Raw genomic sequence first — 27,790 nt, 5'->3', positions numbered from 1 at the left:
TAAATTAGTATTATTCTTTAAGTGGAATCACTTAAAAAATAGAATACTTTTGAAATGATTTTAGATTTACAAAAAAAGTTGCCAGGATGGTGTAGAGAGTTCCTATATCCCACCTGCCAAGTCTCAGTTTCTCCTGATAGTAACATGTGACGTCACCACGTTTATCACACTAAGACAACGATGTTGGTTCGTCGTTGTTAAACTATAGACCTTAGGTTTCACGGTTTTCTACTAATGTGCTTCTGTCCCACGATTCCATCCGGAATGACATCTTGTCGTCCTATCTCCCTCGTCTCTCCTTGGCTGTGACAGTTTCTCAAACTTTCTTGTTTTTCATGACCCTGGTAGTTTGTTTGTTTGTTTTAAAGATTTTATTTATTTATTTGACAGAGAGAAACAGAACATGAGCAGGGGCAGAGGGAGAGGGAGAGGGAGAAGCAGACTCCCCGCTGAGCAGGGAGCCCGATACGGGGCTCGATCCCAGGACCCCGGGATCATGACCCGAGCTGAAGGCAGACGCTTAACCGACTGAGCCGCCCAGGCGCCCCTGACCCTGACAGTTTTGAGGACTGATCAGGGATTTAGCAGAACATCCCTCAGTTTGGGTTTGTCTGATGTTCTCAGTCGCTAGACTGGGGTTATGGGTTTTGGGGAGAATGACGCCGAGGTGAGCTGCCTTCTTCATCCCACCATATCAGGGGGTACGTCAAACCCATGTGACATCCACATGACACTAATGTGACCTGTCCCTGGTGATGTTAAGCCTCATCACCTGGTTCGCATTGTACCTGCTGCGTTTAGTCATCATGTGTGCCAATTGTGGTTTCCCTGGTCAGGTAATTTTGGGGACTATGACTGCTTAAAACCATCTCAGGTACCCCTGGGGTGCAGGTCCTGCTAGACTCTGTCCCCAGATGTGGCTGCACATCAGTTGCTGAGCGACTGGTTCAGGAGCCTGACGGTCTGGGTTCACCCGGGAGACTCCTGACTCAGTGGCCTGGGGTGGAGCTGGGAACACCCAGGTTTTTATCTAGCGTGACGTGCGCCTGTGAGGCAGGTGGGCCAGCCAGTGAGCTCACAGGGATGGCAACACCCGGCACAGGCATCTTTCTGGGGGATGCCGAAAGCATGGCTGACTCCAAACTGTGTACACCCACCAATGGCGTTGGGGTGGAGAGAGGGTGGTGTGGCTCTGGGGAGTCCCTGCCAACAGAGGAAAGGGGCTCCCATGCCTCCCCTCTGTGGCCCGTTGGGGAGTTCAGAAGGGGCGGCAAACATGAGCTGGGGGAGGACTGGGGGGTCCTGGAGATCATGGTGCTCATTTTGCAGTGAGAATGTCTGGTTCATCCCCCCGATTGCTGACCCCTGGGTGCGGGTCTTGTGGGAGAAACCCGTCTGGGGTTACTTGGCGCATGCAGGGGCTGAAGAGAGGGCCCTGGTCTCAGCTCATGGGGAGCCCAGGCTAGGCTGGGAGTGAGCCCACCCTGGCACAGGGGTCCTCAGACTGTTAGCCAACCCTGCTGGCTGGCGAAGTAAAGTGATAGGGGGTGCTGGGGTCCCTTTGGCCCCTAAGCGATGTGACTATACTTGGCTGCCCCAAGCGAGGCAACATAGGGCCATTTTGGCTCCAGAACAGGCCAGATTTTCATTTTAGGGGCAGCCAGCGAGCTAGACAGAGAAGAAGGGAGTCTGGGACTCGGCTCTGCCATAATCTCACAGACAGCCACCTACCCTGTCTGCGCCTCAGTTTCCTTGCCTGTGAAGTAGACAGCTGCACCCACCTCACAGGGCGGCTGTGAGGAATATATGAGTTAATTCACGGAAAGCACAGCGCCCAGTGCCTGATGATGTCATTTAACGCTCAGCGAACATAACTGTTACTTGTCAGTTATTTTTAAAAGTGCAGCTTTGCCCTCAGCCATGCCAGGCGAAAGCAAGGAGAACCGTATGGGGTGACAGATGATGACTAGTGGCGAATCATAATCATGATAAGCTATGTCCATGATTATCTTAATGCATTTAGGCCTGGCTGGTAGATCTATAGCTAGCCACGTACAGACATTCATTGTATCCTCAGACCAGAAGTTACAAATGCTAATGCCTCGGAGAGGCTGGTAGGGAACAGAAAGGGGTGGATTAGGTCAGGGGTGACATTAGGGAGTGGTGGGGACTGTGGCAAACTGGAAAGCTCACACCCATTCGAGGGGCAGCTGTGATCCTTCCCCAGACAAACTTATGCCATGGGAGAATGCTGATGAACTGTTCCCAGAGCTGGTTGGGTTTTTTTTTTTTTTTTTTTCCTCCCCAGGAGGATCCAGAACTCTAGATTTTAGAAAACACAATGATTGCCTCCTGCATGTGCTGATCTGCTCTTGCTTTTTCCACTCAGCAGTGGATCTTGGAGGGCGTTCTGTCTGATCATGCGTAATCCAGCCTCCCTCCTTGAGGCTGCCCAGAAATGCTGTGTTTTATTTAACCCCCCCTCTATGGATGGTAGCTGTGACTGTTTCCAGACTTAAAAAATATACATAAGTATATATAAAGATATATATACAGTCGGTCCTTATTATTTCTTGATTCCATATTTGCAAATTCACCTACTTGCTAAAATTTATTTGTAACCCCCAACCAAGATGCACAGAGCCCGATGACGCACACGTTCCCAGCAGAGGGAGCTCTGCCTTTGTGTTTCAGCTCCCTGACTGTGTCCTTTGCGTGCTAGATTTAGTACCACAGTGCATTTTTGTGGCTTTTCGTTAGTGATTTCACTGTTAGTAACACACCCCACGCATCAGGCTACCACCTGCATCTTGCAGAGCTCTGCTCCCCCTCTGGCTACCCACCAACAGACCCCCTGGCCCCAGCCCCCCATCGTGCCGCCCTGATATAGCCATAACAGACCCTCAGATGACCCTGATTTAAATGACTTACTCATTTCCTTGGCTAATTTCTGTCTCCCTCTCCTGGAACGTAAGCTCAGTGAGGGTGGGACAGTGTCCTTGTGCCCTAGCATACTGCCCCTGAACATGGCCAGCGCCCAGTGAGTGGGCATTGGCTGTAGCCATTCAACTTTTATTTGCACATGTGTCCAGTTGCCCCCAAACCATCATCCGCTTAACTCTCCTTATTAAATTTCATTTGGGCTATTGTCACAATCAGCCAAAGTGACTTGAGGACCAACATGTTGATAGCAGGATATGAGCTTTTTCAAAATAATTAGGGGTCCGGGGGCGCCTGGGTGGCTCGGTCGTTAAGGTGGCTGCCTTCGGCTCAGGTCATGATCCCTGGGTTCCTGGGATCGAACCCCGCATCGGGCTCCCTGCTCAGCGGGAGGCCTGCCTCTCCCTCTCCCACTCCCCCTGCTTGTGTTCCCTCTCTCGCTGTGTCTCTCTCTGTCAAATAAATAAATAAATCTTTTTAAAAAATTAAAAAAAATAATTAGGGGTCCAGATAAGCCCAGTCGGGACTCACAATTTACTATAGGCGATTATGCCATCAAGAAACTGGAAAGTGAGCAAATGTAATGTTTAGAGCTGAGTCCTGTGGTCTAGCATGTAGTTCATAGAGTGTGAACAAACAGGGGCCTAGGTGAGTATGGAGAGGCCCTGGGTTGAGAGAGAGCTATGTGTGCACGGAGTAACCTGTATGTGACAAGGGGCTGGATTAAGAGAGAAGGGGGTAGTGGGGCAGGAGGTCAGAGGGAGCTGGGGGCGGGGGTCTTCTGGGCCCTGGGGAAGATTTTGAACTTTAATCTAAAATGGACAGGAAAGCGTTGGGAGACCACTGCCAGGGGTTGGCAAACTCTGACTGGTGGGCCAAATGCGGCCCTTCACTGTTGTTTGTAAATGAAGTTTTATTGACCACGGCAGAGCTGAGTAGTTGGGACAGAGAATGCATGACCCACAAAGCCTACAGTAGTATTTACTATCTGGCTCTTTACAGGAATTGGTTTGCGGACTCCTGGCTTATACAGTGGAAAAATAGAATAGGATTTATGTTTTAATAATAGTATGAATGTTGAAGATAATGATATAAACAGAATATAAACATTATATAAGCATTAATATATAAGTATTTATATAAGCATTAGGGAAGAAATGGTTATAAGTAATCATGGCTTGCCTTTTTGTATATCTGGCACTGTTCTAAACACTTTTATACATTCACTTATTTAAATCCTTACAACAGGGGCGCCTGGGTGGCTCAGTTGGTTAAGCGACTGCCTTCGGCTCAGGTCACGATCCTGGAGTCCCGGGATCGAGTCCCGCATCGGGCTCCCTGCTCGGCAGGGAGTCTGCTTCTCCCTCTGACCCTCTTCCCTCTCGTGCTCTCTATCTCTCATTCTCTCTCTCTCAAATAAATAAATAAAATCTTAAAAAAAAAATTAAAAAATTAAAAAAAAATAAATCCTTACAACAATCATGTAAGTGCTTTAATTATACCTATTTTGTAGGTAAGGAAACCAAGGCAAGGGTAGTTAAATGACCTGCCCAAGGTCACACAGGTAACTGGCCCAGCAGGGATTTGAACTCAGACAGTCTCACCTTGGGGCCGCTTGAGCTGTTCTGCTGATTGATGCTGTAGGGGAAGGAGGCATTGCTCCTGTCTAGAGGCAGCATTCAAAACAGAGGCAATGCTTATCTGGGCTTTGCAGGGTGTGTAGGAGTTGAACAGCACAATTGCTAGAGGACCTCCCCGGCTACAGGGGCAGGAGTCCCATGAGGACCAGGGACTGAACAGCTCTGAAACCCAGAGCTAATTTGGCTTTGCTGCCAAGGGCTGACCACAGGCTGAAATGGACTTGTAAATGGTGTTCAACCCTAGGACCCGGGACCAGCCACATGATGTGTAAAATTCCGCAAAATGAAAACGCAGAGCCCTTTACTCAAAAAGTATTAAGAATTTCAAGATGGCAACATCAGAACGCAAAGTCAAGCACAGGGCCCTCCCATGAAGCCAGCCCAGCTGGGGTTAAAGCGCCCGTTGCCTTTGGGGCAGGACTTGGCAGTGGGAGGATTACAAAGCCAGGAGGCCTGATACGGTCATGAGGAGGGAACTGGGCACCAAGTTCCCTACGAAATAGGACAGAGGTTTCGGGTGCGTCGTTCAGGAAGACATCTTTACCCCCGGAGTTCAGGGGTCAGAAAAGCAAAGATATTAATGTTTCTAAAGCAGCCCTGAGCACATCAATCTTCAGACATCCGTGGGCCTGGAGCTTTGGAGTTTTCTTTGGCACAGTTTCCCAGGACAATTTATTTTTATCAATTAAACTTAGAAACTGTTGAGCCAAGCAGCCCACATGGGGAGAAGCAGATTCCCAGAGTATATGTCTTGCTTCCCCTCCCTCGTAAGGTCAAAGGCCAGGGCCACAGTCATGGTCATGCCAATATCTTTGTTGTAAAAGAGAAGAGGTGGGAGAGGCTGAAAATAAAGGTGGAAAACGAGATTATTGTGGGAAAGGGGAGGATCTGGGGATCTGGACATTGCGTGTACTGTCTTAGAGCTGTATAGGCTCAGGATCACCTATGGAGGTGGCTTCCCACACTCAGATTTTCTCTCCTTCCTCTTGCTCCAACCAGAACCTGCCCCTTCAGTCTGGGGTGATGTCTGTCAAGCATTCTGATGTTAGCCTGATTGAAGTAATTCATACTATGGTGTAAATGACTGAATGGCTTGGTTCATTGGTTCCTCTGGCCTTAGAAAGCAAGTTCCGAGAGGGGTGGGCCTGTGTCGTGGAATGACTAGGCAAATGTAGTAGGAAGAGTCCTGACTGCACTGGAATCAGAGACCTGACTTTCAGTTCTGACCATGCCCTTGCCTCACTGTGTGACCTAGGGCAAGTTGCTTACCCACTCTGGGCCAGAGTTCCTCTTCTGTAATAACTGGGAAGTGGTCTATCCTATCTTCAGGATTGGGGGAGGGAGGCTAAAGGAGATAATGCATGTGAAACAATTAGCATGGGACCTCTCCACCCCCTAAAAAGGCAACTCTCTCCTTAAAATTAAAAAAAAAAAAAATTTTTTTTTTTTTAGACTCTATTTTCCCCTCAAGAAATAGGGATAATTGACTCCATGGTTCACAAAGTACCTCTGAGGCTACATGAAATGATGTGACCACTGGGATAACCATTAGGAAGAGGGAGAGGGCAAGTCTAAGGCCGGCGTTCCCGGAGATCAGACACTTGATATCCGGACATTGGGGCCCACAGCACTAGATCCAGAAATTCAGGGCACGTGTTTCTTTCTTCTTTTAGCTATGAGCAAAGTTGTTAATGGGTGCTTGGCAGGGCAGATTAATTTCTTTCTTTCCTAATTAGGAAAAAGAGCAGGGACTGCATTAGTGCTGTGGTACTGGTTCAGGGTGGAGAACCTTGAGCTGACCTCGCGGTAGACACATTCTTTTCCAGACTTAAAAAAAAATTATCTCTTGCATATCAGAATATTCAGTGAGCTCAGAAAATGAGAGAGTCTAGGCAACTAAAGGAAAAACAAGAAAATGGGAGGGGAGGACGAGAAGGGAAGAAAGTTTTGGTTGAGGCCCTGTCCTTCCAATTCACCAGGAAGGATGGGAATTAGAGTCAGTACCTAGGAACCTAGAGTGAAGCAATCCCACCATGATGATCTTTGGTGGCCAAGAGAGGCAGGTGGTTCAAGAAGGCCCTTTGATTGAAAAAAAATCTGCCATATTCTAGGAGTGCTCTTTTGAAAAGACAAACAGTGCTCTGCTGATCTAAACATATCAGTCATTTATACTTTAGTGTGAATTATTTCAACCAGGTTTATCCTCAGATACTTGACTCAGATCATTAGCTAGCCATCTTACAATCAGAGTGGGCTTCTCCTGAGGAGGAAGGGACTTAAATCTGCCCAGTGATTGGTGGGATAACCTGTAAGGGAAGCTTCTAAAAGTTTTACCTTAGGGTCTGGCACTCTAAGAGGTACCTGTTTCCTTCCCAGAAGGCTGCCCTTTGCCTGATCTTTCTATCTGTCAACGAAGCTCATGATGCCTTAAAAGTAGGTGATTTGCAGAGAAACTCTTCTGTGTGGTACTATAATGATGGATTCATGTCACGTTACGTGTGTCCAAACCCACAGAACGTCCAGCACCAAAGCATGAACCCTGATGTAAACTCCGGACTTTGGGTGATGATATGTCAGTGTAAGTTCATTGATTATAACAAATGCACCGCTCTGACAGGGGGGTGTTAGTCACGGGGGGAGGCTGTGCACATCGAGGGACAGGGGGATAGAGGAACTCAGTGTACTTTCTGCTCAACCTTGTTGCGAACCTAGAAAATGCTCTAAAAAAATAAAATATTTTAAACAAAAAGTAGATGATTCCAGATAAACCTAAGTTTGGACCTTGGTAGGAAAACTCAGTTTTTCTTTCTTCGTCTTTGCATCCGAATCCTTTCCTGGGCCCTCTCGGGAGTCGTTCATTGAGGTGGCGGCTAGCATTTGAGGCCCAGCCCAGCTCTGTGCCGGTGCCATGACCTTGGGCAAGTCGCTTCCCCTCTGGGAGCCTCCCTTGCCCTACCTGGCAAATGGCCCAGAGCTCTAGAACGAGAATAGGCTTATTTCCAGTGGCTCACTGTTCCCGTGTCTTTCAGAGGGGAGTCCGGAGCCGGGAAAACGGAAAACACCAAGAAAGTCATCCAGTACCTGGCCGTGGTGGCCTCCTCCCACAAGGGCAAGAAGGATACGAGCATCACGGTGAGTACAACTCCTGTTCAGTGGCTAAGGCCCAGCACATGGGTCTCTGGGCTCCGTTGAGAGGCCCTGGATCCATGTTTAACGGGCCCCTTGCCCGGCAACTCACAGGAGGAGTCTTTTTCCAGCTGGGTGGGCCCTTTGGCTCTGGCCGACTCCTCGCCTCAGCCCCGATCATCATCCTGAGGGGTCCTGTTTCATGACTTGGGCGCTGTAGGGCTTTTAGCAGCATCCCGACCTCTCCCCCACAAGATGCTGGTAGCAACATCTCTACCGAGCCGTGCCGGCCGAAAACGGCCGCTGGCATCGCCAGGTGTCCTCTGGGGCACCCAGATTGAGAACCGCCCTGTAAACGAATCTCTGTAAACTCCCTAGGACTGGACGCCCCTGTCACTCCTCCACGTGCCCCTCTGACTAGGACCCCAGGGGATGGGAGTAGCAGTGTCACTCAGCTATGGGCTTTGGTCCAGGGCCGTGACCGCGCGTCCCCTGAGTGCTGGGCATCGTGGGCTGGGGTCCGGCCATGAGTCCCAGCGATGCTGTCATTCAATTCACCGGGCTTCTAGATGGGTGGGAAAGAGGGATCGCTGTCAGATAATCCTACAGGTAAACCCACAATGGTGCAATTTGAGGAAAAGAAGAGCAAGTTTCTAGAATCATCCCTCCTGGGGTCCATCCGTCTCTTCTTCCTCCCCCATCTTAGCCCCTGCCTCATCTGTCCCCGAGGAGGGGACACACAGTGGGGCTGCTTGAGGGACTTGCCGGCGCCTCTGTCTGGAGGTTTGGGGCTGGGGAGATGGCAGTGTGGAGGCCTGAAGACAGCTTGGGGGTCTTGCTTTCTAGACCTCACAGACGGCTCTGGATCCATCACAGAGACAGCTTGTCTGGGGCGGGCGCCACTTGTGGCTCAAACCTCCCCCCCCCCTCCAACAAATGCAGGAAATCCCGCATTTCCAAACTATCTCTGGCACAGTGTATAGGAACACGTAATCCTAACGGTTAAGTTTACACGGCCATGAAACATTGCTTCCTGCTGCCTCTTCTTTCCCTATAATAGTCAACGTAAGACATAACAATACTTAAAAATGACTGATCTCTACCAAGGGCCTACGATATGCCAGACACTTTTTTCTCTGTCTCTGCAAACCCATCTCAGTCAGTAGCTCATTGATCACATTTCAAGAGCCCACCTTGGCCCCCGCAATGACAAAAACTTTTGAAATGTCTGAGTCTCTGAGAAATTCTTACAAGGAACGAGTGAAACAGAAAGGAACCAGGATCAAAGAAAAGTTGCTGCCCCCCAATTACCTCGGGGGCTCCAGGCTGTCTGGGAAGAGGGCGGGATTGCAGTCCTAATTCTCCAGCCCCGGACGTGCACGTGATTGGAATGACTCTGACATTTGTTTTATACTGTATTGTTCAACTACAGCAGGGCCCAGCTCTTGCCTACGTGAGTAACTAAGAGTGTTTTCCTGGTGTGTACGGGAGGCACGGAGTGTATTTAGACCTGCATGCTCCTGTTGCACCCACTGAAGTCCTGTAGCTGATGGTAGAAGGGGAGGGGACCCCCGAGTTTTCACAGCCCAAACCAACCAGCTCACCCAAGTGCCCTCCAGTGGGGGGGTCCGATGCCAACGAGTGGGGTGGGGGGCCCCGGGCGCCACCCGCGGGACTCCCCTTGGAATTCTCCAGGTTTTCCTCCAGCCTGGAATGGAATTCTCCAGTTCAGAATGAATCCTGCCCCCCACCCTTCCCACCAACGCATCTACCACCCGTACCCCTGACTGGACCGCCCTAGAAACATCTGTCCCGTCTGGTTGAGCATTTTAGGACACTCTGGCCCTGAAGCTTCCCTGGCTTGATTGACAGTCAGTTAATGGCACTGCTGTGGCATGCCTCCCTCCCTCCCTCCCTCCCTCCTGCCTGCCATCATCCCTACGTTTCTCCCCTGAGCCCCGTCCCCTGCGCACCGATGTGTCCCCGTGCATGTGTGTGCAGTGCGTGTCTGTCTTTGCATGCTGGTTGCTTGACCCAGGGCTCCAGAAACAGGAGACTTGGAGTTTGCGATGCACTAGCTTTGGTGGCACGGTAAGGCCCCAGCTATGCGACACCCAACGGGGTCCTACCTGGACCTCTGCAGATGTAAACTCATCTCTAACGCAGAGCTTGGGGGGCTGGCGTATGGGTCCCCTTCTGGAAGAGATCCTCAGAGGTCCTAGCTTGTGCTAGGATCACACTCAGTCCATCTTAGTGAGATCCTGGGAGGCCGTGTCATGGATGGATCAGAAGGAGAATCAGGATTCTTATTTGGGATCTAATCCTGTGTGACCCTGGCCAAGTCACTTAACTTCTCTGAGCCACAGTCTCATCATCCATACAATGAGCGGTTGGGACCAGATGTCCATGTTTAAAGCTCTCCTGAGAAGGATCTTTTGGTCCCATCAGCTGGAATTCCCATTCTAGAAAGGGAACCTTTGAATAAACACAGAAAAAACTAGCCGCTTCCTGTCCCCTTTAGGGACAGCTACCCATGATGCCCTCCTGGTGGACAGAGGCACAGGGAGAGAACTGTGCACTCCCACTTCCTTCTAGAACCGTTCCCAGCTTCTTTTTAGCCCCGCCCTGGTGCCCTGAGGAAAGGGACAGGGAATTCACAGAGGGAGCAAGGAGGAAACCCGCAGGTCCCAGCACTTCCCAGGGGAGGCCCAGAGGAAGAGCTTGGATGGGGAGGCCACTGGGCCAGTCTGCAACCGCCATGTTTTGGGGCTAGGCAAAAGCAACTCATCGCTTTCCTGGCATGACTTAACTTGTTGGCCCTTTCCTGCCACGATTAATCACGTGACCGCGTTTGTGCACAGGAGTCCCCTCAGAGGGGGCCGATGGGCTGTGTACAGTCTCAGCTGCATTTAACCTGATGAATGGAGCTCAGGCAACCTGCTTTGAAGCTTTGTTCTGCAGTCGGTTAAGAGTATTCCCGGTGGGTTTTGTGCATTCCTTATTTGCCTTCCACAAAATACTTCAGAAAACTCGTCCTGAGAAAGGAAAACTTGCAACTTAAAAAAAAAAAAAATCACACTAAAACCATCAGGAGGAGGATTGTAGTGGTTAACTTGAAGACAGCTGCTTGTTAAATGTGCGCAGCAGCAGAACTGCCATGGACAGCAGCGCAGGTTGTGCCCTGCACAACTCCACGGAGCACAGTTCATTACAATGTAAATGACGTCTTCAGCATTGTGCAGTGGTTCAGAAAGTGGCCTTCCTGGGGAACAGATGTCTTAGCTATCAGAAAGCCTGGCCGGTTGCTTCTCTTCTGAAACCCTGGAGTAAATCTGGACATTAGCATTGGAGTCTCAAACAGGATAGGAGATAGGATAGGAGAGAACCTGTAGGTTAAGGGCAGAGTTTTGGGGCAACCACCATCTAGGGCAGAACTGTCAATGCCTGGGTTACTTTCTCCACTAACTAGATGTGAATAAATTTTAGGGTGAGCTGGAAAAGCAGCTTCTGCAAGCAAACCCGATTCTGGAGGCTTTTGGCAATGCCAAAACGGTCAAGAACGACAACTCTTCACGATTTGTAAGTAGCAAAACTCCTGTGGTGTCCCCACCTGCCTGAGAACGCAGAGTCTGTGTGCGCAGGGAGCCTGAGACAGAACGGGTGGAGGAGTACCTCACAACAGCATTTTGCTCGTACCTTCAGTCCTGTTGTGACCTTTCAAGGCTGCAAGGGCTCCTGCCACACATCCCTTCATTCATTCATTCATTCATTCATTCACTCAACAGATATTCATTTTGTTTGTATACGAGGCACCTGTTAGGCATTTGACATTTATTCAGTAACTAGTTACCGAGCTCCTGTAGGTGCTAGACATTTAATACTCATCCATTTATTCAGCAAAACACGAATTGAGCACCCACTATGTACTAGGCACGTACATCCTTCAGCAAGTATTTATTAGGCACCTACTGTGTATAATCATTTGTACACTGTTATATGCACCATCCTCTTGCTTTTTCCTTTGCTCAGTTTTTATTAAGCACCTGCTGTAGACCAGATGCTGAACCAGCTCACAGGATTGTGGCAAACAGTTCAGAAGCGGTTCCTTTGTGAGGCTTGTGGCCTAGTTGGGGAGCTGACGGCCAACGAGGCTGGAGGTGCCACCTTCTCACGTACACTTCCCCAGACTCCAAGGGGCTCCCTTTCTCACTTGAGCCTCACAGGGGCAGGAGAACCCTGAAAGTGGGTGGTTAATGACTCGAAGACCTGGTTCGCCTGTCCCAAGGAGGACTGATTCCCAGCTGGATGAACTTGAGCCTGGTGGATTATGGCGGGGCCCTCCTGCTTCTGGGCAGGGGGCAAGGAGGGAGCCCTCCAGCCACAAAATTTGCCTTGTCCGTAGTTGTGGCTCTACCTCTTAGGAGCACTGGCCCATTGGGCAGGTCATACTACCTCTCTCAGCCTCAGTTTCCCCACCTTTAAAACGAGGATAACCAGGCCCAGCTGAGGGGCGTTGCAAGAGCCAAATGAAATTGATCTGTGAATGTGTTTTATAAGTTCCGCTGTTGCTACGAGGCCCAAAATCGTCCCAGCTCAGCAGATGGTGGTTCCTTCCGACATGCTGACCCGTGAGGTTCTGAGGGTTTGCAAGAAACTCTCTGTCCCCTCCCCAGCCCTCAAATGCTCCCTGATGTCTCTCTCTCCACTTACCTGCAGGGCGGGGGTGAGGACCTGAGGCTGGGGAGCTCCCCCCCGTGAACTGTGTTTTCCTGTTGGCAGGGCAAATTCATCCGCATCAACTTCGATGTCACTGGTTACATCGTGGGAGCCAACATTGAGACCTGTATCCTTTGCTGAGCCTGGGTCACACGGGACCTGTCCCGCAACCCACCTCCTGCCCCCAGCCTGAGAGGCCCCAGAAAGGTGGACGAGCTGCCCCTCGCTCCCCCCGCCCCGTTCTTGGGTTCCTTCCAGAACAGATCTGCCCTGGGGTTGTTGTCTCTTGATAGCAGGCAAACGTGAAACCCAAACAGCCTGCCTTTGATTCTGGGTTGACCTCTCCTTAGCTGAGTGACCTCAGACCAGTTACTCAACCTCTCTGTGCTTCATCAGTGCAATGGGGGGGTGATGCTTCGCAGAGCTGTTGTGAGAATAAAGTGAATTAACTCACATAAAGCAATTAGAACCACGCCAGGGGCAGAATGAGGCTGGTTGAGTATTGGCTCTGGTGTGATCGTCACTTGCTCCTTTTTGAGCCCGTGGACCCCTTGTCCTGCCTAGGGACCTGGTCTGTAACCAGTTTCCAGCCCAGAGATAGGAAATTGGTGAAGACAGAGCTTGCCCAGGGGAATAGCAGTGGCTGTGAAGGACCCAGAGAGCATCATTGTTGAGACTCTGGATGGCAAAGTGAGCCACTTGGAAATTTCTGGACTCGGGGACCAAGTCTACGGCTCAGTGATTGATCAACCCAGAAGCATGACAGGTGCCTCTGAGGCTCAAGGACGTTGTATTTTTCTAGCTGCTCGTACAGCATTTGCTTGGCACTTGTGGGACCCTGGGGAGTGTTGTAGTTGGATTTTGGTGCCCTGGGTGAGGGAGGACTTCAGAGCGGCTCAAGTCTTGTCCATTCTCCGCTCTGCCATGTCAGCTGTGGGGCTTGGGGCAAGTCGCTTAACCTCTCTGAGCTTCACTTTTGCCCCTGTGAAATGGGAGTGATAACAGCCTATGTGTGGAGCTGTAGTTCAACTGTGGTTCCGTGGAAGGACCGGTACGGCCCTCGGCCCAGGGCTCGGCCCACCGCAAGCATCTGTGGTTCTTGTGCCGTCATCAACTTTTGTCATTTTTTTTTTTTAAGAGAGAGAGAGAGAGCACACATGTGGGTAGGCAGGGAGGGGCAGAGGGAGAGGGAGAGAGCGAGAGCCTCTCCAGCCGACTCCCCACCGAGCACGGAGCCCGATGTGGGGCTCGATCTCACGACCCTGAGATGACGATCTGAGCTGAAATCAAGAGTCAGGCGCTTAACTGACTGAGCCACCCAGGTGCCCCCAACTTTTGTCATTTTCTATTTTAATCCACCCAGACGTTTTTCCCGAGAAAATCAGCATCCATCCAGTATGAAATGTCTGCATTCATCTAGAGAAGCATCCACAGCAAGTGTTAGCTCCTTAAACTGGCACGTCAGAACCGGGTTTATGTGACTGGAAAATGGGCAAACCCCTAACTGCTGAGGCACAGAGGGGTGAGCATTTCCTCCCTATGCCCCCCAGGTGCCCCCCCGGATTAGACTATGTCTGGCCACACAGGGTGGTTTTCCCCTCAAGGCCTCTGATGATACAGGTCCACAAATTCTAAAATCCAGAAACTTCTGAAAACAGAAACTTAGCTGATGGCAAAACCTGCTGAGCCCACAAGAGGCTATTTGTAGTCTCCCTTTTCCCCTCAGGAGAACAGTGATGTCTTTTGCTGCAGGAGTATTAATGGGCTCCCTCGGCGCCATTGGGAGTGTCCTAGGTTACTCATATAGTATATCCACAGTGGTCCAAAATCTAGCAAATCCTGAACCTCTTCTGGCCCCAGGGCTGGGAAAAGAGATTGTAGAACTTCTGGCATTTTGATGATCATTAACCTTATGTAGGGGTTGCTGTGCGTTGGGCACCAGCCTGGGCCCTTGGCACATAGTATCTCATTTAATTCTGGCCCAACTCTGAGAGGTAGAGATGCTGTCTCTGCAGAGGACCCAGCCGGGCCCTGACCTTCTGCTGGGATGCCGATGAGTAGGCCGTGGGCACTGGTGGGCCAGCGGGATTCTGACTCTTTAGATGTAAAGGAACAGCTTCCTGTTTGTTTTGGAGGAAGCAGGCCCCAGGCTGTCAACCCACCACTCTGAGACCAGGTGCCCGCCATGGGCTGAGCCCCCCACGATCTTGGGTCTGCATGGCCAGCCCACCCAGGGAGGAATCTGTCTTACAGCCTGTTCTTGGAGCCCTGCACACGCTTCTCAGCTGTTCATCTCCTATGTTCACGGCAAGTCTCGGGGAGAGACCCCTCCCTCTGGCCTCAGCTTCTGCCCTTCAGATCCGTGGCCGGCAAAGTGCATAGCCCGGCAGCAGCACCTGCCTCACCTGCGAGCTTGTTAGAAATGCAGGCTGTGGGCCCTGTCCCTGTGGACGCAGGGCTCCAGGGTTGGGCCGGCCCCCTGGATTTTAACAAGCCTTCTAAGGACGCACAGTTGGAAGTGCGCTGGAACAGTGAGGCAGCTTCTAGGCACTTTTAGAGCTCCGGGAAGGCCAGCACTGCTACCTTGTGGGGCACAGGTGGGCCTGCCCTAACGTCCTGCAACATCGCACTTAGGGATGAGGAAATCCACCTGGTACAACAGCCCAGCCACCCGTGTGCCCTCCACCCCACAATCCGGGACCCCCGCGGTCTCCATGCCGCACCACAGCAGAATGGGCTTTCCCCTTAGATAAATTAAGGGTGTGTTCACATTCTGTTTCCCGAGGCTAGTTGAACCCCACCCCCTCGGCCAGGGTGCTTTTGGCCACCACAGACGCGGCTTTGCCACTTGCTAGCTGTGTGCTCTTGGAAAATGACTTCCTTCCCTGAGCCTCTGTTTCCCTATGCTGAAAATGCAAATAAAATTTGCATTTACTTCCTCGGATAGGTTGTAAGGCTTAAATGAGATCTCCCCTCCTGCGGTTGGTGAGACAGGGATGGGGGAGGAAGGGTAGATTCTGGCAAAGGAAACACCGTGATACCCCCAGAATTCTTAACTCCCACCTCAAATCAGATCTGCTGGAGAAGTCACGGGCAATTCGCCAAGCCAGAGACGAGAGGACATTCCACATCTTTTATTACTTGATTGCTGGAGCCAAGGACAAGATGAAAAGTAAGTGACCTGCAAGGACACATCACTGGGGGGCGGGGGGATGGGGTTCAGCCATCACCTTCGTCATGATCCAGGGTTAATAGATAGGCTATTAAAGCAGAGCCTCAGGTGCTGCCCAGGGGTATAACTATCTTTGGGCGGCAGGTGTGTGATTCCTCATCTCTGTTCAGTGAGTGTGGTTTCCGTTCGGGTCACATTTACTGAGCACCTGCTATGTGACACGGCCAACAGTAAGTCTAATTAGGTGTTAGATACTAACTAATCAAGTCCAATTGGACCCAGGCTGCCTTCCAGGAAGGGAGAAAGACAACTGTAGTATTTACCAGTTTATAAAACTTGGAAGTATATAAGAGGCAGTTTCATAAGGAATTTGGAGGAGAAGGGGAGCTAAGCACTTTTCATTATACCTGTTTTGAAAGCCACCTTACGTGGCCTTTGTAGGGCAAGGGTCAACAAGCGATCCGTACAGGTCTAGATAATAAATGTTTTAGGCGTTTTGCAGGTGACGGGGTTTTGTCACAAGTACTCAGCTCTGCCATTGTAATGCAAAGCGGCCATGGGCGGTATATAAATCATACAGCGCATAGCTATGTTACAATAAAACTTTATTTACAAAGTAGGCGGTATGCTATAGTTTGCTCACCTCTGTTGCAGGGAAAAATATTTTTTTAAAAGATTTTATTTATTTAGAGAGACCATGCGCGAGTGGGAGGAGGGGCAAAGGGAGAGGGAGGAAGAGAAGCTCAAGCAGGCTCCCCACTGAGTGCGGAGCTTGACGCGGGCCCCATCTCATGACCCTGAGGTCATGACCTGAGCTGAAATCAACAGTCAGATGCTTAACCGACTGAGCCACCCCAGGCTCCCTGGGGGAAAAAAAAATTTTATTGAGGTATAACTAACATATAACATAGTAGTTTTAGGTATACAACATAATGATTCTGTATTTGTACATATTTCGAAGTGATCACTGCCATAAGTGTAGTTCACATCTGTCACCGGTAAGGCAAATACTTTTTTCTATAAATGCAGTATAGTATATACCAGATTCCAATAGGAAATTCTATGTTCTGAACATACAGTAACTCTTTAAAGAATATACAAATCACATAGCTGAAAAAAGGAATATATACATAGTGTAGTCTAAATTCTAGTAATAATTTCAAGACTAAAATTTTACGAGAGCAATACAAGCTTTGCTTCCCATCACTTTTGGGGCCCAGGGTTAGTTATTTTGCTTAAGAAACTTATCAAAGGGATGTGTGTGCGGGTACCTTTGCCGTGATGAGGTGTATTTCAATGTTCCGCCACTAGGGGGAGACCTCATTCATTGTTTAGTCCTGATGCTTGGCGGTCTGGAGCGTATAATAGGGTCAGAGGTGAAGCGATTTTGGAAAAACGGGGGGGGAGATGCTGAACAGATGTTGTACACTGGAAATTAGGTAAGTTATCAGTTACAGTGTGGGACATTATGAGGTGGCCCAGGGAGAAATGTGTATATCTCTCCCCCTCTTTGGCACCAAAGTCAAGAGTTTGCTTGTTTGGTGATCTAGGTTCCGGTTTTGCGCTCTGTCTCTAGTCTTCCAGAAATTGGGCAAGGATAAGGCTAACTCCTGAAATTCCTAGGGGCCATTTTTATTCTTGATGATAGATCTGGCTTCTAGAGAGGATCAACATTTGTAAATTTACCCAGAGTCTGGATAATGAAGTCTTGGCCAAGACCCAAATCCTTGTGACTTTAATCAGGCATTGCAGCTAATCCGAAGGCTGGAGTTAACTGGTGTCTTGTGTCAGTCCGCCCTCAGGCACCTTCCAAGTGACTTGACCCATAAAAGACCTTTGTTCAAAAAGAAAAGTATCTCATTGACTTTTCTCCAAAACCATAATGAAATCCAGCCTCAATTAAAGATTGATCTGGAAGAGGACACTTGATGTATTGGAGGGTGTGCTAAAGGCAAATAGTACAAGAAAAAGAGAAGCAATTATAAGTTGGGGGGGGGGGGGCTGCTGAACAAGAACAGCAGCAAAATGTAACCGGAGAATACTGCTTTACAGAGAACCATGTTTCCTGTTATAAACAAGGAGTTGGCAAATGTTTTTAATAAAGGGCCAGATAGTAAATATTTTAGGCTTTGGGGACCATATGGTTTCTGTGGCAGCTACTCAAATCTGCCTGCCCCTGTAGCACGAAAGCTGCCACAGAAAAGAGACAAGGAAATGGGAGTGGCTGTGTTCCAATAAAACTTTATTTATAAAAACAACCAGCAGACTAGAATTGACAGAAGAGCTAAATCTTTATCCACCATTGCAGGGGATCCATAGATAATATCTCATTTCGAAATATCCAGAAGCAGCTTATTATAGATGATATATAAACACATTAGAATTTATATAAGCCTATATAATATATGACATATAGTATATACAAGCCTATGTTATATATAATTTCTATTAAGCTGTTAAATAGAGAGATAGTGGTTAAGTACAAGAGGAAGAGCTAAAAGAGATAAAAGCAGTACTATAGGGTAAGGTAGGAATTGGAAAAAGGGTGAACAGGGAATGGTGTTTTTATTATAAACCTTTTGGTAGTAATTGATTTTTAAAATTCATGTGTATTAATGATGTGATAAAGTTTCATAAGTGGATGGATAAATACTGATCTAATTATGCAGGCAGCTTTGTTCCTAAAGGCAGGGTATTTTTGGACAACTGAGATAAAGGCATCCCTTCCTCCAGCTAGGTGCAACCCTGTGTCAGGCGACGTGGCTTAGCAGGTGGAGCCAAGGCTAGGTTTTAGCTGCCAGGTAACTTGGGGCAGTGCACAACCTGCACCACTGTATGAGGCCAGTGATGGCTGGTGATGCCTTCTGTGTGTTAGAGCAGAAGGAAGGTTTTAAACTGTACAAGTCTCGGGAAAGGGAACGAACTTAGGATGGCCCAGGTCCTTCACCAGGTTCATGCCTCTCATGTTCAAACTCCATCTTCCTGACCACCATCCCATCTTCCTCTCCTTCTAGATGACTTGCTTTTGGAGGGCTTCAACAACTACACATTCCTCTCCAATGGCTTTGTGCCCATCCCGGCCGCCCAGGATGATGAGATGTTCCAAGAAACCTTGGAGGCCATGGCGATCATGGGCTTCAATGAGGAAGAGCAGCTGTGTAAGTCTTCATGCCTTGAGGCTGGGTGCTGGTGAGGGGACCTAGAGTCATACCTTCAGGACCACCAGAATTAGTTAGAGGCTCTTCTTGGGTTAGGACAGATTTCTGCTTGCTGGATTCCCTCCATTCCCTCAAAAAAAAAAAAAAAAAAAAAAAGAAGGAGAAGGAAAATGAATATTGCCTTAGGTGGCTTATTGGTGTTTTAGAAAAGTGGCTTCATTCTGTTAGGCTGTTTCAGTTACAAGCAACCGACATTGGCTTAAGCAAAAAGGAAAATGATCCACTCACAGAGCTGGAAAGTTCAGGGATATGGGTTTCTGATACAATGGGTTCTGTGGTCTCAAAGGTTACCTCTAGAACCTGGTCTCTGAGCAATATCGTCTTTAGGTGGACAGCCATTTCTTGGCAGCAGAATGGCTGCTGAGGCTCCAGCCCTTGCATCCTTTGGGTTTATGTCCAGCAAAACAGATTGGATTCCCTGCCTGAGTCCCTGAATGAAGTCTCATTGACTCTTACTGGTTGGCTTAGATTGATGTGCATATTTCTGAGTTATTCACAATGATCCAGGGTTTTGGAAAGCTCTGAGTGGCTTATGTTATGGTCTCTGTTCCATTTTGGAGCTGGAGAGAGAGGACGTTTGCCTCCTCAAGAACACAGGGGCACAGGATGGGTGGGGTCGGGGGAGTAACTGAGACAATGGGTTTACTTGGGCTCTTCCTGGAAACTGCCTTCTGGTGATAGACCCATGTTGATCAATATCACCAACCAATGACCAAGAACACATTTGATTCTGAGACCAAGAAAGCTCAAAGAGATAATCTGGGTTTCCACACTGTGCTTCAAGAAATACTTGTCCTTCTGGGTTAGACGTGCCCCAGTGTTCAAGGTTAATCTCTTTTGGGAACACCAGGACACGGTTGTGGAAAATTTTTCTTCCTTCCCACGCCCACACCCCTTTGGAGCCCCAGAATAGTGCTAAGGTTGCTGAAATGCAGCACAGAGGGAGGGGCAGCTTCCCTCGAGATAACTGCGGGCCCAGAAAAAGCAGGCTCCGTGGGTCAGTGGACAAATGGGTGGTGTTTGTGGATTTTGGCCAGAGCCCCACAGCAGAATCCAATGTTAACAGCATTCCTTCCTGAATGGCATGGGCTCTCCCAGAATGATTTATTTTATTTGGGACACGAGTCATTTTTGCTTCTAATCTTTGCTTTCAACACACACACACACACACACACACACACACACACACACACACACACACTCACACTCACACAATGATTAAGTACTTGCTGTATGCCAGGCATTTGCTAATGCCTCTTAAAAAAAAAAAAAGGTACCAAGGTGTCCAGTTTTAAATAATAAAAAACCAGAACAAACTAACATGTTGATCAATGAGGATTTATTCAATTATTATTTGGCCTTAAGAAAGAAAATGATGGCTTTCTAAATTGTTTTAGAACAACATGGACTTGTGGAAATGCTTTTAATATATTTAAAGCGAAGACATCGGGGGACAAAGCAATATGCTAAGTGCTTTATACACATTATTTAATATCAAAAGAACCCAGCAATGTGGCCATTGTTATCCCCAATTTGCAGCTGAGAAAATTGAGGCACAGAGAAGTGAAGGAACTTGCCCAAGGACACAGCATGTTGCTGGTGGAGCTGGGACTCCTTCTCGGGTCTCAGAGACTCCCAAGGCCCATTGTGTGATTCACTGTGCTCTGTTTTTGTCTGTAGAAAGGTGGTGTTTGTCCTTTAAACCCTTTCCAAAGTCTGTGTCAGAACCAAGGTATGGAAATCGAGGCTAGAAGGAGCCCAGGGTATTCTAAAACGTGGACTGGTGTCGTTATCAGTGCCATGGAATCCCACTGCGGGATATTGGTCCTTTTCTCTGCTCCTTTTCAATTCTCCTGATGACTTTCAAGAAGACAGTAAATAGCAGCTTGGCACCCACTAGGTCCTCAGCCCCTCTCTGGTCCTTGCTTATCCCCCCCTTTCACCATAGAGAGCAGATCCCCGAGCCCAGCATCTTGCTAGAATTTGATAATATTGTTCCTTCTCCCTGTATTTATTTTTATAGTTGCCATCTATTTATATGGCAAGGGAAGCTGATCTTTCACTTACCATACAGTTTCCTAGTAAAGTCAGCTTCAGGAAAGAGAAATGAGTGAAAGTATAGAAAAATGTTAAATGAATAGCAGCGTGGATGGAATGCTAAGTGAACGTTAAGATGAGTGTATGCAATGACAGATGCCCCAAGGGACACAGATGGTGGGGGGGGGGGGTGGTTGGGTGTGGAGGAGGGAGGTGGCCCCGCAGGGGACATTTTTGGTTCTCACAACTCAGGAAAGGGAACACTCCTGACACCTAGTGGTTAGAAACCAGGGATGCTGCTGAGCATCCTACAGACATGCATGGGGCAGCACCCCCTGCCCCCGCAAAGATTTATCTGACCCGTTGAGATCCCCCTGAGTTAGACTGCTTCCCTGGGCTCTGTAAACATTTCAGCAATCCTTAGTTTAAACTTGGAGTTTAAAAACTATTAGTATAGCACTTAACAGTTTACACAGCCCCTCTGGTATCGTTAAAAAGAAGGTGACTTAGTTGTTTCCCATCAAAAGAAGCTTTACTCATTTGGGGAGGAAGGGTTTCTGCAATAGTGAGTGGGAGCAGATGGGCTGGTGGTCAGTAACGGGGCCTTCCTCCTGCTGGGCTGGGCCAGAGCCCCTGAGATGTGAGGGCAGCTGTTGTGAAGGGCTGTCACCCCAAGTCTGGCCTGAGGAACCAGAGGAAGCTGGGATCTCAGGCTTTGTTCCCAGAACACAGTGATTTCTTCTTGGAAGCCAGAACCCTGGGGGATTTGCACATCTGTGTTAAACTAAAGGCAAGCATTTGCATTAATTAGTCATCTGTCTTTCCATCCTCCATCCATCCATCTGTCAACCCATCAGTTAGTCCATCTATACATCAATCCACTGATCAACCCATCTATCTATTGATCCATCCGTTGATTCGTCCATCTTCCTCTCTTCCTTCCATCCATGTATCCATGATCCATCTTCCATGCATCCATCCATCCATCCATCCATCCATCCATACATCCTTCCATCCTGCATCCTCCATCCATCTTCCCTCCCTCCCCATGTGTGTCTGGACTGGACCCTGAAGTAGGCTTCGAGAATACAGAGATGATAGGACAATCTCCCACTCTCCCGCAACTCATGGTCTTGTGGGGATTTCAGACATAGGAGCCATTTTAACAGTAACATGGCTGAGTAGGGAGTCAGAGGGTTCCATGGGTGTGGGAACACATTGTTTTATCTGAAGACACTTGGATAACAAGTGGGAAAAAAAATCCCTCCTTCTCGATCCTAGCACGAGCACCTTGTACATGCAACCAGACAATATTAAGAAGCACAGGGTTTGTTGTTTTGCTTTGTTTTGTTTTTTGCTCTTTAAATATCTTTTATTGACATATAATTTACATTTAGAAAATTGTATATATCATAAATGCACAGTTTGATTAATTTTTATAGACTGAACACACCTGTGCTCCTCACGCCCCTTTAAACTAAGAGAACACCAACTGCCCCCTGAAGCTTCCCATAGCCCTTCTAATAGTTTCCCCCAAGCAAGGTTAACCATTGTCCTGACTTCTAATAGCATAGTTTTCCCTATTCTTGAACTTTCTGTAAGTAGACTTATATAGTTATGTTCTTGTTTGCATTTGGCGTCTTTTGTTCAGCATTTGTGAGATAACAGTTTTATTGTTTGGTTGTAAATCATTCATTCTCCTTGCTGTATGGTAGGGGTTGATAAACATTTTCTGTAAAGGGTCAGATAGTAAATATTTTGTGGGCCATATGATCTCTGTTGCAACTGTTCAACTCTGCCCTTGTAACATCAGACAGCTACTGACCACATATAAATGAATGATTGTGGCTGTGTTCCGATAAAACTTTATTTACAAATGGCAGGCAATGGGCTGGAGTTGGTCCATGGGCTGGAGTTTGGTCCGTGGGTTGGTCCCACCCCTGGTGCACACTATTCCTTTATAACACATGATTTTTAGCAACCATCTGAACATATTCTGCTATCCCTAGCCAGGTTTTCTACCATGATAGCAGGGAATTAGGTTAGTTTGCCTTTTTTTCTAGACTTAGGAGCTCAGAACTGAGTCTTTTTGGGAGAAGGAGGTAGGTTGGCCGTACGATCCCCAATAACTTTAGGCTCTAAACCTCCAGAGCATCTTGGTGTTGACGTCTGTGTCTTACCCACTCTTCTCTTCTCACCCCAGCCATACTGAAGGTGGTGTCGTCTGTCCTGCAGCTTGGAAATATTGTCTTCAAGAAGGAAAGAAACACAGACCAGGCATCCATGCCAGATAACACAGGTGCTTCTTGCCTTTTCTGAATAAAATGACAACTTCTGTGATGGGAAGGAGGGTCACATGAAGTCCTTGGTTATTTTTTGGATGAGGGTATTAACAAGAGCTAAACTAACTTATTTTCACTGACTTTTGTCTTTTTTAGACTTTTTACTGCGGATGATCCTACGGTGGGAAGTTCTTGAATCAGAGCGTGGGCCGGGGGGGAGGAGAAATAATAGTTTTAGATCAGACAGGAAGGATTCTAACCCTGCCCCCATCATTTGTTTTATTAGACAAATATTTTTGACCATGTACAATCTGCCAGGCGCTGGGGTTCATCAAGAAGCCCCATAAGAACAGCCCCATTCCTCGTGGCACATACGGTCTTGCTGGGGGGACAGAGCTCAAGTTTCTCTGCAATTAGAGTTGCCAGATAAAATATAAGATGCCCAGTTAAACCTGAATTTCAGATAAACAACAGATGTTTTTATTACAAGATATATCATTTTATAATATATTGTATGTTCTATGCAATATTTGGGACATAATTATACCTTGTAAATGTTGGTTATTCGTGTGAAACTCAGGTTTAACTAAGCGTCCTGTATTTTCTTTTTTCTAAATTTGACAGGCTTACCTGCAAATAAGCAGTGTTTTGTGTTATGGAAAGATTGCGTGGTTACCCCCATGCTTGTGGGTGGGTGAGCCAAAAGGATAATTTAAGTCCCTGGCTTGTCCAGCTGCTGTCTCCACAACAGGGGTGCAGGCTGTATATGGTGCTGCTTTTGGAAAGCTCCCTAGAGCTTACCCTCCGTTGTACCTGCCCGTTGTTTCTCATGTGGTATACTCCAAAATATGGCAAGTGAAAGGACTTCTCTCACCGAGGAGAAAACTCCAGGGAAAGACAAACCAAAAAAGCCCCTCTTGCACAAAAGAGACAGGATGAAATCCTAAAACCACACCAAGTATCGTCTGCCACACACATGCAAACCATCAGGCACCACTAACCTTCATGTGGTGGATGATTATTATTTTCTTTTGAAGAAAAGGTTTAAAATGAGGAAGTGCATAATATAACAAGAGTCCACCATCCAGAACTGACATTTGTGAATGTGTTCTGATACTGCTTTGTCTTTCAAATGAAACCAAGTAGCCGACAGTGACATCCCCCCCTCCCCCCAGCGGGATCCCCAGGGGGTCCCATTCTCCCCCTCATGCCTCCAGGCAACCACAACTATATTTTACTCTGTCCCTTTCTGATTGCATTTTTATGCTTTCACACACGTGTATCTAAACAATATATGGTGTTGCTTTGTGGGTGTGACTTTAATTTATGAGAGCGATGTCACCCTGGAGGCACCATTCTGCAACTTTTCTCTATACTCACCATTGCCTGGAGCCGGGTTTCTCAACAGTAGCGCCCCCTTGTGTGACAACCAAAAATGTCTCCGATCATCGCCAAATGTCCTGTGGGGGCAAAATCATCCCCAGTTGAAAACCAGTGGTCTAGAAAGAAAGAGAAAACGAGAGTCGTTCCTTTACCTGCTGTTGGGTGCACATCTTGTGAAAACACCGTGATATATTTGTTTGTTCCCATATTAATGGACATTTAAGTCGTTTCCAGTATTTTTCCACCACAAATAATGGTGCAACACAGATCTTGGCACAGTGGGACACTCTTTACGTGCCTTACCTCATTTAATCGTGTTGACAACCCCACAAGGTACCAGATGGCCCACGCTTTTTACGAGCTGAGAAAAGCAAGGCCCTAGGAAGTTAAATAGCTTTTCCAAAATCACCTGGTTAGGAAGTGGGAAAGGGGCAAGAACTTGAATCTAGGACCGTCTGACCCTAAGCCCCCACTTGGGGCATACCTCCATCCCACCTCTTAGCAAAACACTGGGGATGAGGTCACCAATGACAGTGGTTTCCAGGACTCTTTCATGCTATGTTCACTACCATCATGCTCCTTTTCTCGAAAAATATCCAATGTATGCACAGGTCACGAATATCCCAAGTGGTGTGCCTTCCTTCCTAAGCCTTCTCTTTTGTGATACACTTAATATGCTTTTTCTTCCATCCAGCTGCTCAGAAAGTTTGCCACCTCATGGGAATTAATGTGACCGATTTCACCAGGTCCATCCTGACCCCACGTATCAAAGTCGGACGGGATGTAGTACAAAAAGCTCAGACGAAAGAACAGGTAATGATGCACTTGCTGTTTATTTTTGCATGTGAAATGATTTCTATACTTGCTATTTATTTCTGCAGAATCTTCCTTCCATCCATCCATCCATCCATCTGTTCATCCTCCCATCCATCCATTCATCCACCCATCCATTTATACATTTACCCATCCACGTATCCATCCCTCCGTGTACACGTACATCTGTTCATCCATCAATTCATCCTTCTATCCACCTGTTCACCCATCCATTTACCCATCTCTTTTCATCTCTTTTCATCCATCCATCCATTTATCCATCCATCTGCTTATCCACTCATTCACCCATCCATGTGTTCAACCGTCCATCCGTCCATCCATCCATCCATCCATCCATCCATCCATCCATCCATCCATCCTTCCATCCATCCATCTGTTTATCCATCCATCCAGTCATCCATGCATCCATACATACACCCATCTTTTTAGCCATCTGTCCATTTCCTTAACCCTCATCCATCCACTACTAGAATATTCAAAGTCCCATATCAGGTTTTAAAGATCCATTACTGAACAAGAACAGCACAGTACCTCACTCATGATCTCATCTTGATCTCTTAGTTGTACATACAAGGTCAGACCTAAAAGATACATTTTTGAAAATGATTGTGTACCCTTTCTAGAGGCAGAACTGACCACTTCTAAATGGTCCCTGTAATGGAAACAGACCTACTCAGATCCAGGTCCCTCTGATAGGAAATATTCAATTAGCCACACAGTCAGTCCTTAGGTTTGACCACCCTATTCCTTATTGCCACTTTTCAACTGGGTGTAGAGATGGTGTAATTTCTTTTTTTGTTTATTTTTTTTTAAGGACTGATTATGGGTAGGAGGGGAATAAAAGTCTGAGCTGCTGGCCAGGCTCATATGAAAATGTGGCCCACTGGGGATGACCATGTTCCCTCACTTGCCCCCACAGGCAGACTTTGCCATAGAGGCTCTGGCCAAGGCCACTTATGAACGCCTTTTCCGCTGGATACTCAGCCGGGTGAACAAAGCCCTAGACAAGACCCACCGGCAAGGGGCTTCGTTCCTGGGGATCCTGGACATTGCTGGATTTGAGATCTTTGAGGTACAGCTTGGTGAAATCATGACAGCAGTGGTCTTGGCTCTCTGGGATGAAACTTCTCTTTGAAGAAGTCATTATTTCATGGGCGGGGGGGGGGGGGGCTGTCTAGCTAAGGTTACATCCTGGAGGGTGTAGGAAATGTATTGGTTTGTGAAACCGAGAAGCCCAGAGCTACAGCGGGGTCCAGCAGGCAAGATCCGATCTCTTCCGTCTCTCTCTCTCTCTCTCTCTTTCCCTCCCTCTACGTCGGTTCTGTTCTCAAGCTGGTTTTCCCCTCATGGTGGCAAGATGGCTGCCACAGCTCTAGACAGCCTCTCAGCAACCCTGGAAGTTCAGACCAATTCCAAGTGTTCCCCACAGTTCCAACCAAAATCTTGCAGTTGAGTCTCACTGGCTCTTACTCACCTGAGTTGGGCCAAGCCTTGTTTTCAGGGTCTTGATGTACTTCATGTAATGGGAACATGGCTACTGGATCCCACCCCCATAGACTGGAGGGGCATTCTCAGCGAAAGGGAAGGTCTAGAGATGGACAGATCGTCTAAAACATATCTCCTAGAGAATCACTCCCTCTCTTGAGTTTCGTTGTCCACATCTGTACAGTGGGGGTGATGAAGTACCCCACACAGTTGTTCTACCCATAAATCACTGTACAGGGGAAGGAGATAAGCACCCTCAAAACAACGTGTGTGGGGACCCCGTGATGTGAGAAGAGCCAGCCCCATGAACTCTAGGCAGCCTTTGCTGGGGCTCAGCCCTCTCTGGGCTCTGAAATGGCAGAGGGGCTCTTGTGCACAGGGTGCCAGCCATGGGCAGATCTTCTCTGGTCCCCCTGTCCTGTGACCACGATGCTCACCGGGCCTCCCCGCTGTCGTGCACTCAGGTGAATTCGTTCGAGCAGCTCTGCATCAACTACACCAACGAGAAGCTGCAGCAGCTCTTCAACCACACCATGTTCATCCTGGAGCAGGAGGAGTACCAGCGCGAGGGCATCGAGTGGAACTTCATCGACTTTGGGCTTGACCTGCAGCCCTGCATCGAGCTCATCGAGCGGCCGGTGAGGGCCCACATCACACTCGCCTGTGTGTGTGGCCTCGCTCGTCTGGCACGTGGACCCTGCCCTCGCCCCACGGGTGCACGTCTTTCCCCCCACCCACCCCCCCGCCACTGAGTCCTTGTGAACTCCATCACACTGTCCCCTAACCCACATTTTACTCTCAAAGGTATTTTCTTTTTTTTTTTTATTTCTCCCTCCCTGCCCTCCCCTCCCCTCCCCACCTTCTCTTCCCCTCTGTCTCTCAGTCATTCATCCCCAAAGGCAAGGGTCTTTCTTTGTTTTGTTCCCTGGTGTATCCCTAACTCCTAGAACCACGCCC

At 48.2% G+C, this 27,790-nt stretch overlaps 1 protein-coding gene across 5 annotated transcripts in view; it reads left to right on the top strand.

Moving 5' to 3' along the window:
- The window catches only part of MYH11 (myosin heavy chain 11), a 108,167-nt gene that overhangs the window by 46,760 nt on the left and 33,617 nt on the right, over positions 1-27,790 (top strand). For 2 of the 5 annotated variants that reach the window (XM_027614097.2, XM_027614101.2), the window contains exons 5-14: positions 7,610-7,712; positions 9,139-9,159; positions 11,193-11,285; positions 12,486-12,549; positions 15,496-15,594; positions 18,609-18,752; positions 23,053-23,148; positions 25,209-25,327; positions 26,268-26,420; positions 27,298-27,471. In XM_027614097.2, the coding sequence (XP_027469898.1) occupies positions 7,610-7,712; positions 9,139-9,159; positions 11,193-11,285; positions 12,486-12,549; positions 15,496-15,594; positions 18,609-18,752; positions 23,053-23,148; positions 25,209-25,327; positions 26,268-26,420; positions 27,298-27,471 (1,066 nt within the window). The remainder of the gene's footprint in view (positions 1-7,609; positions 7,713-9,138; positions 9,160-11,192; positions 11,286-12,485; positions 12,550-15,495; positions 15,595-18,608; positions 18,753-23,052; positions 23,149-25,208; positions 25,328-26,267; positions 26,421-27,297; positions 27,472-27,790) is intronic. The other 3 variants (XM_027614100.2, XM_027614102.2, XM_027614099.2) reach the window with 2 other exon arrangements.

Source organism: Zalophus californianus, chromosome 10, assembly GCF_009762305.2.
Source record: "Zalophus californianus isolate mZalCal1 chromosome 10, mZalCal1.pri.v2, whole genome shotgun sequence".
Taxonomy (NCBI): Eukaryota; Metazoa; Chordata; class Mammalia; order Carnivora; family Otariidae; genus Zalophus; species Zalophus californianus.
This window is presented reverse-complemented; position numbering and strand designations above follow the sequence as displayed.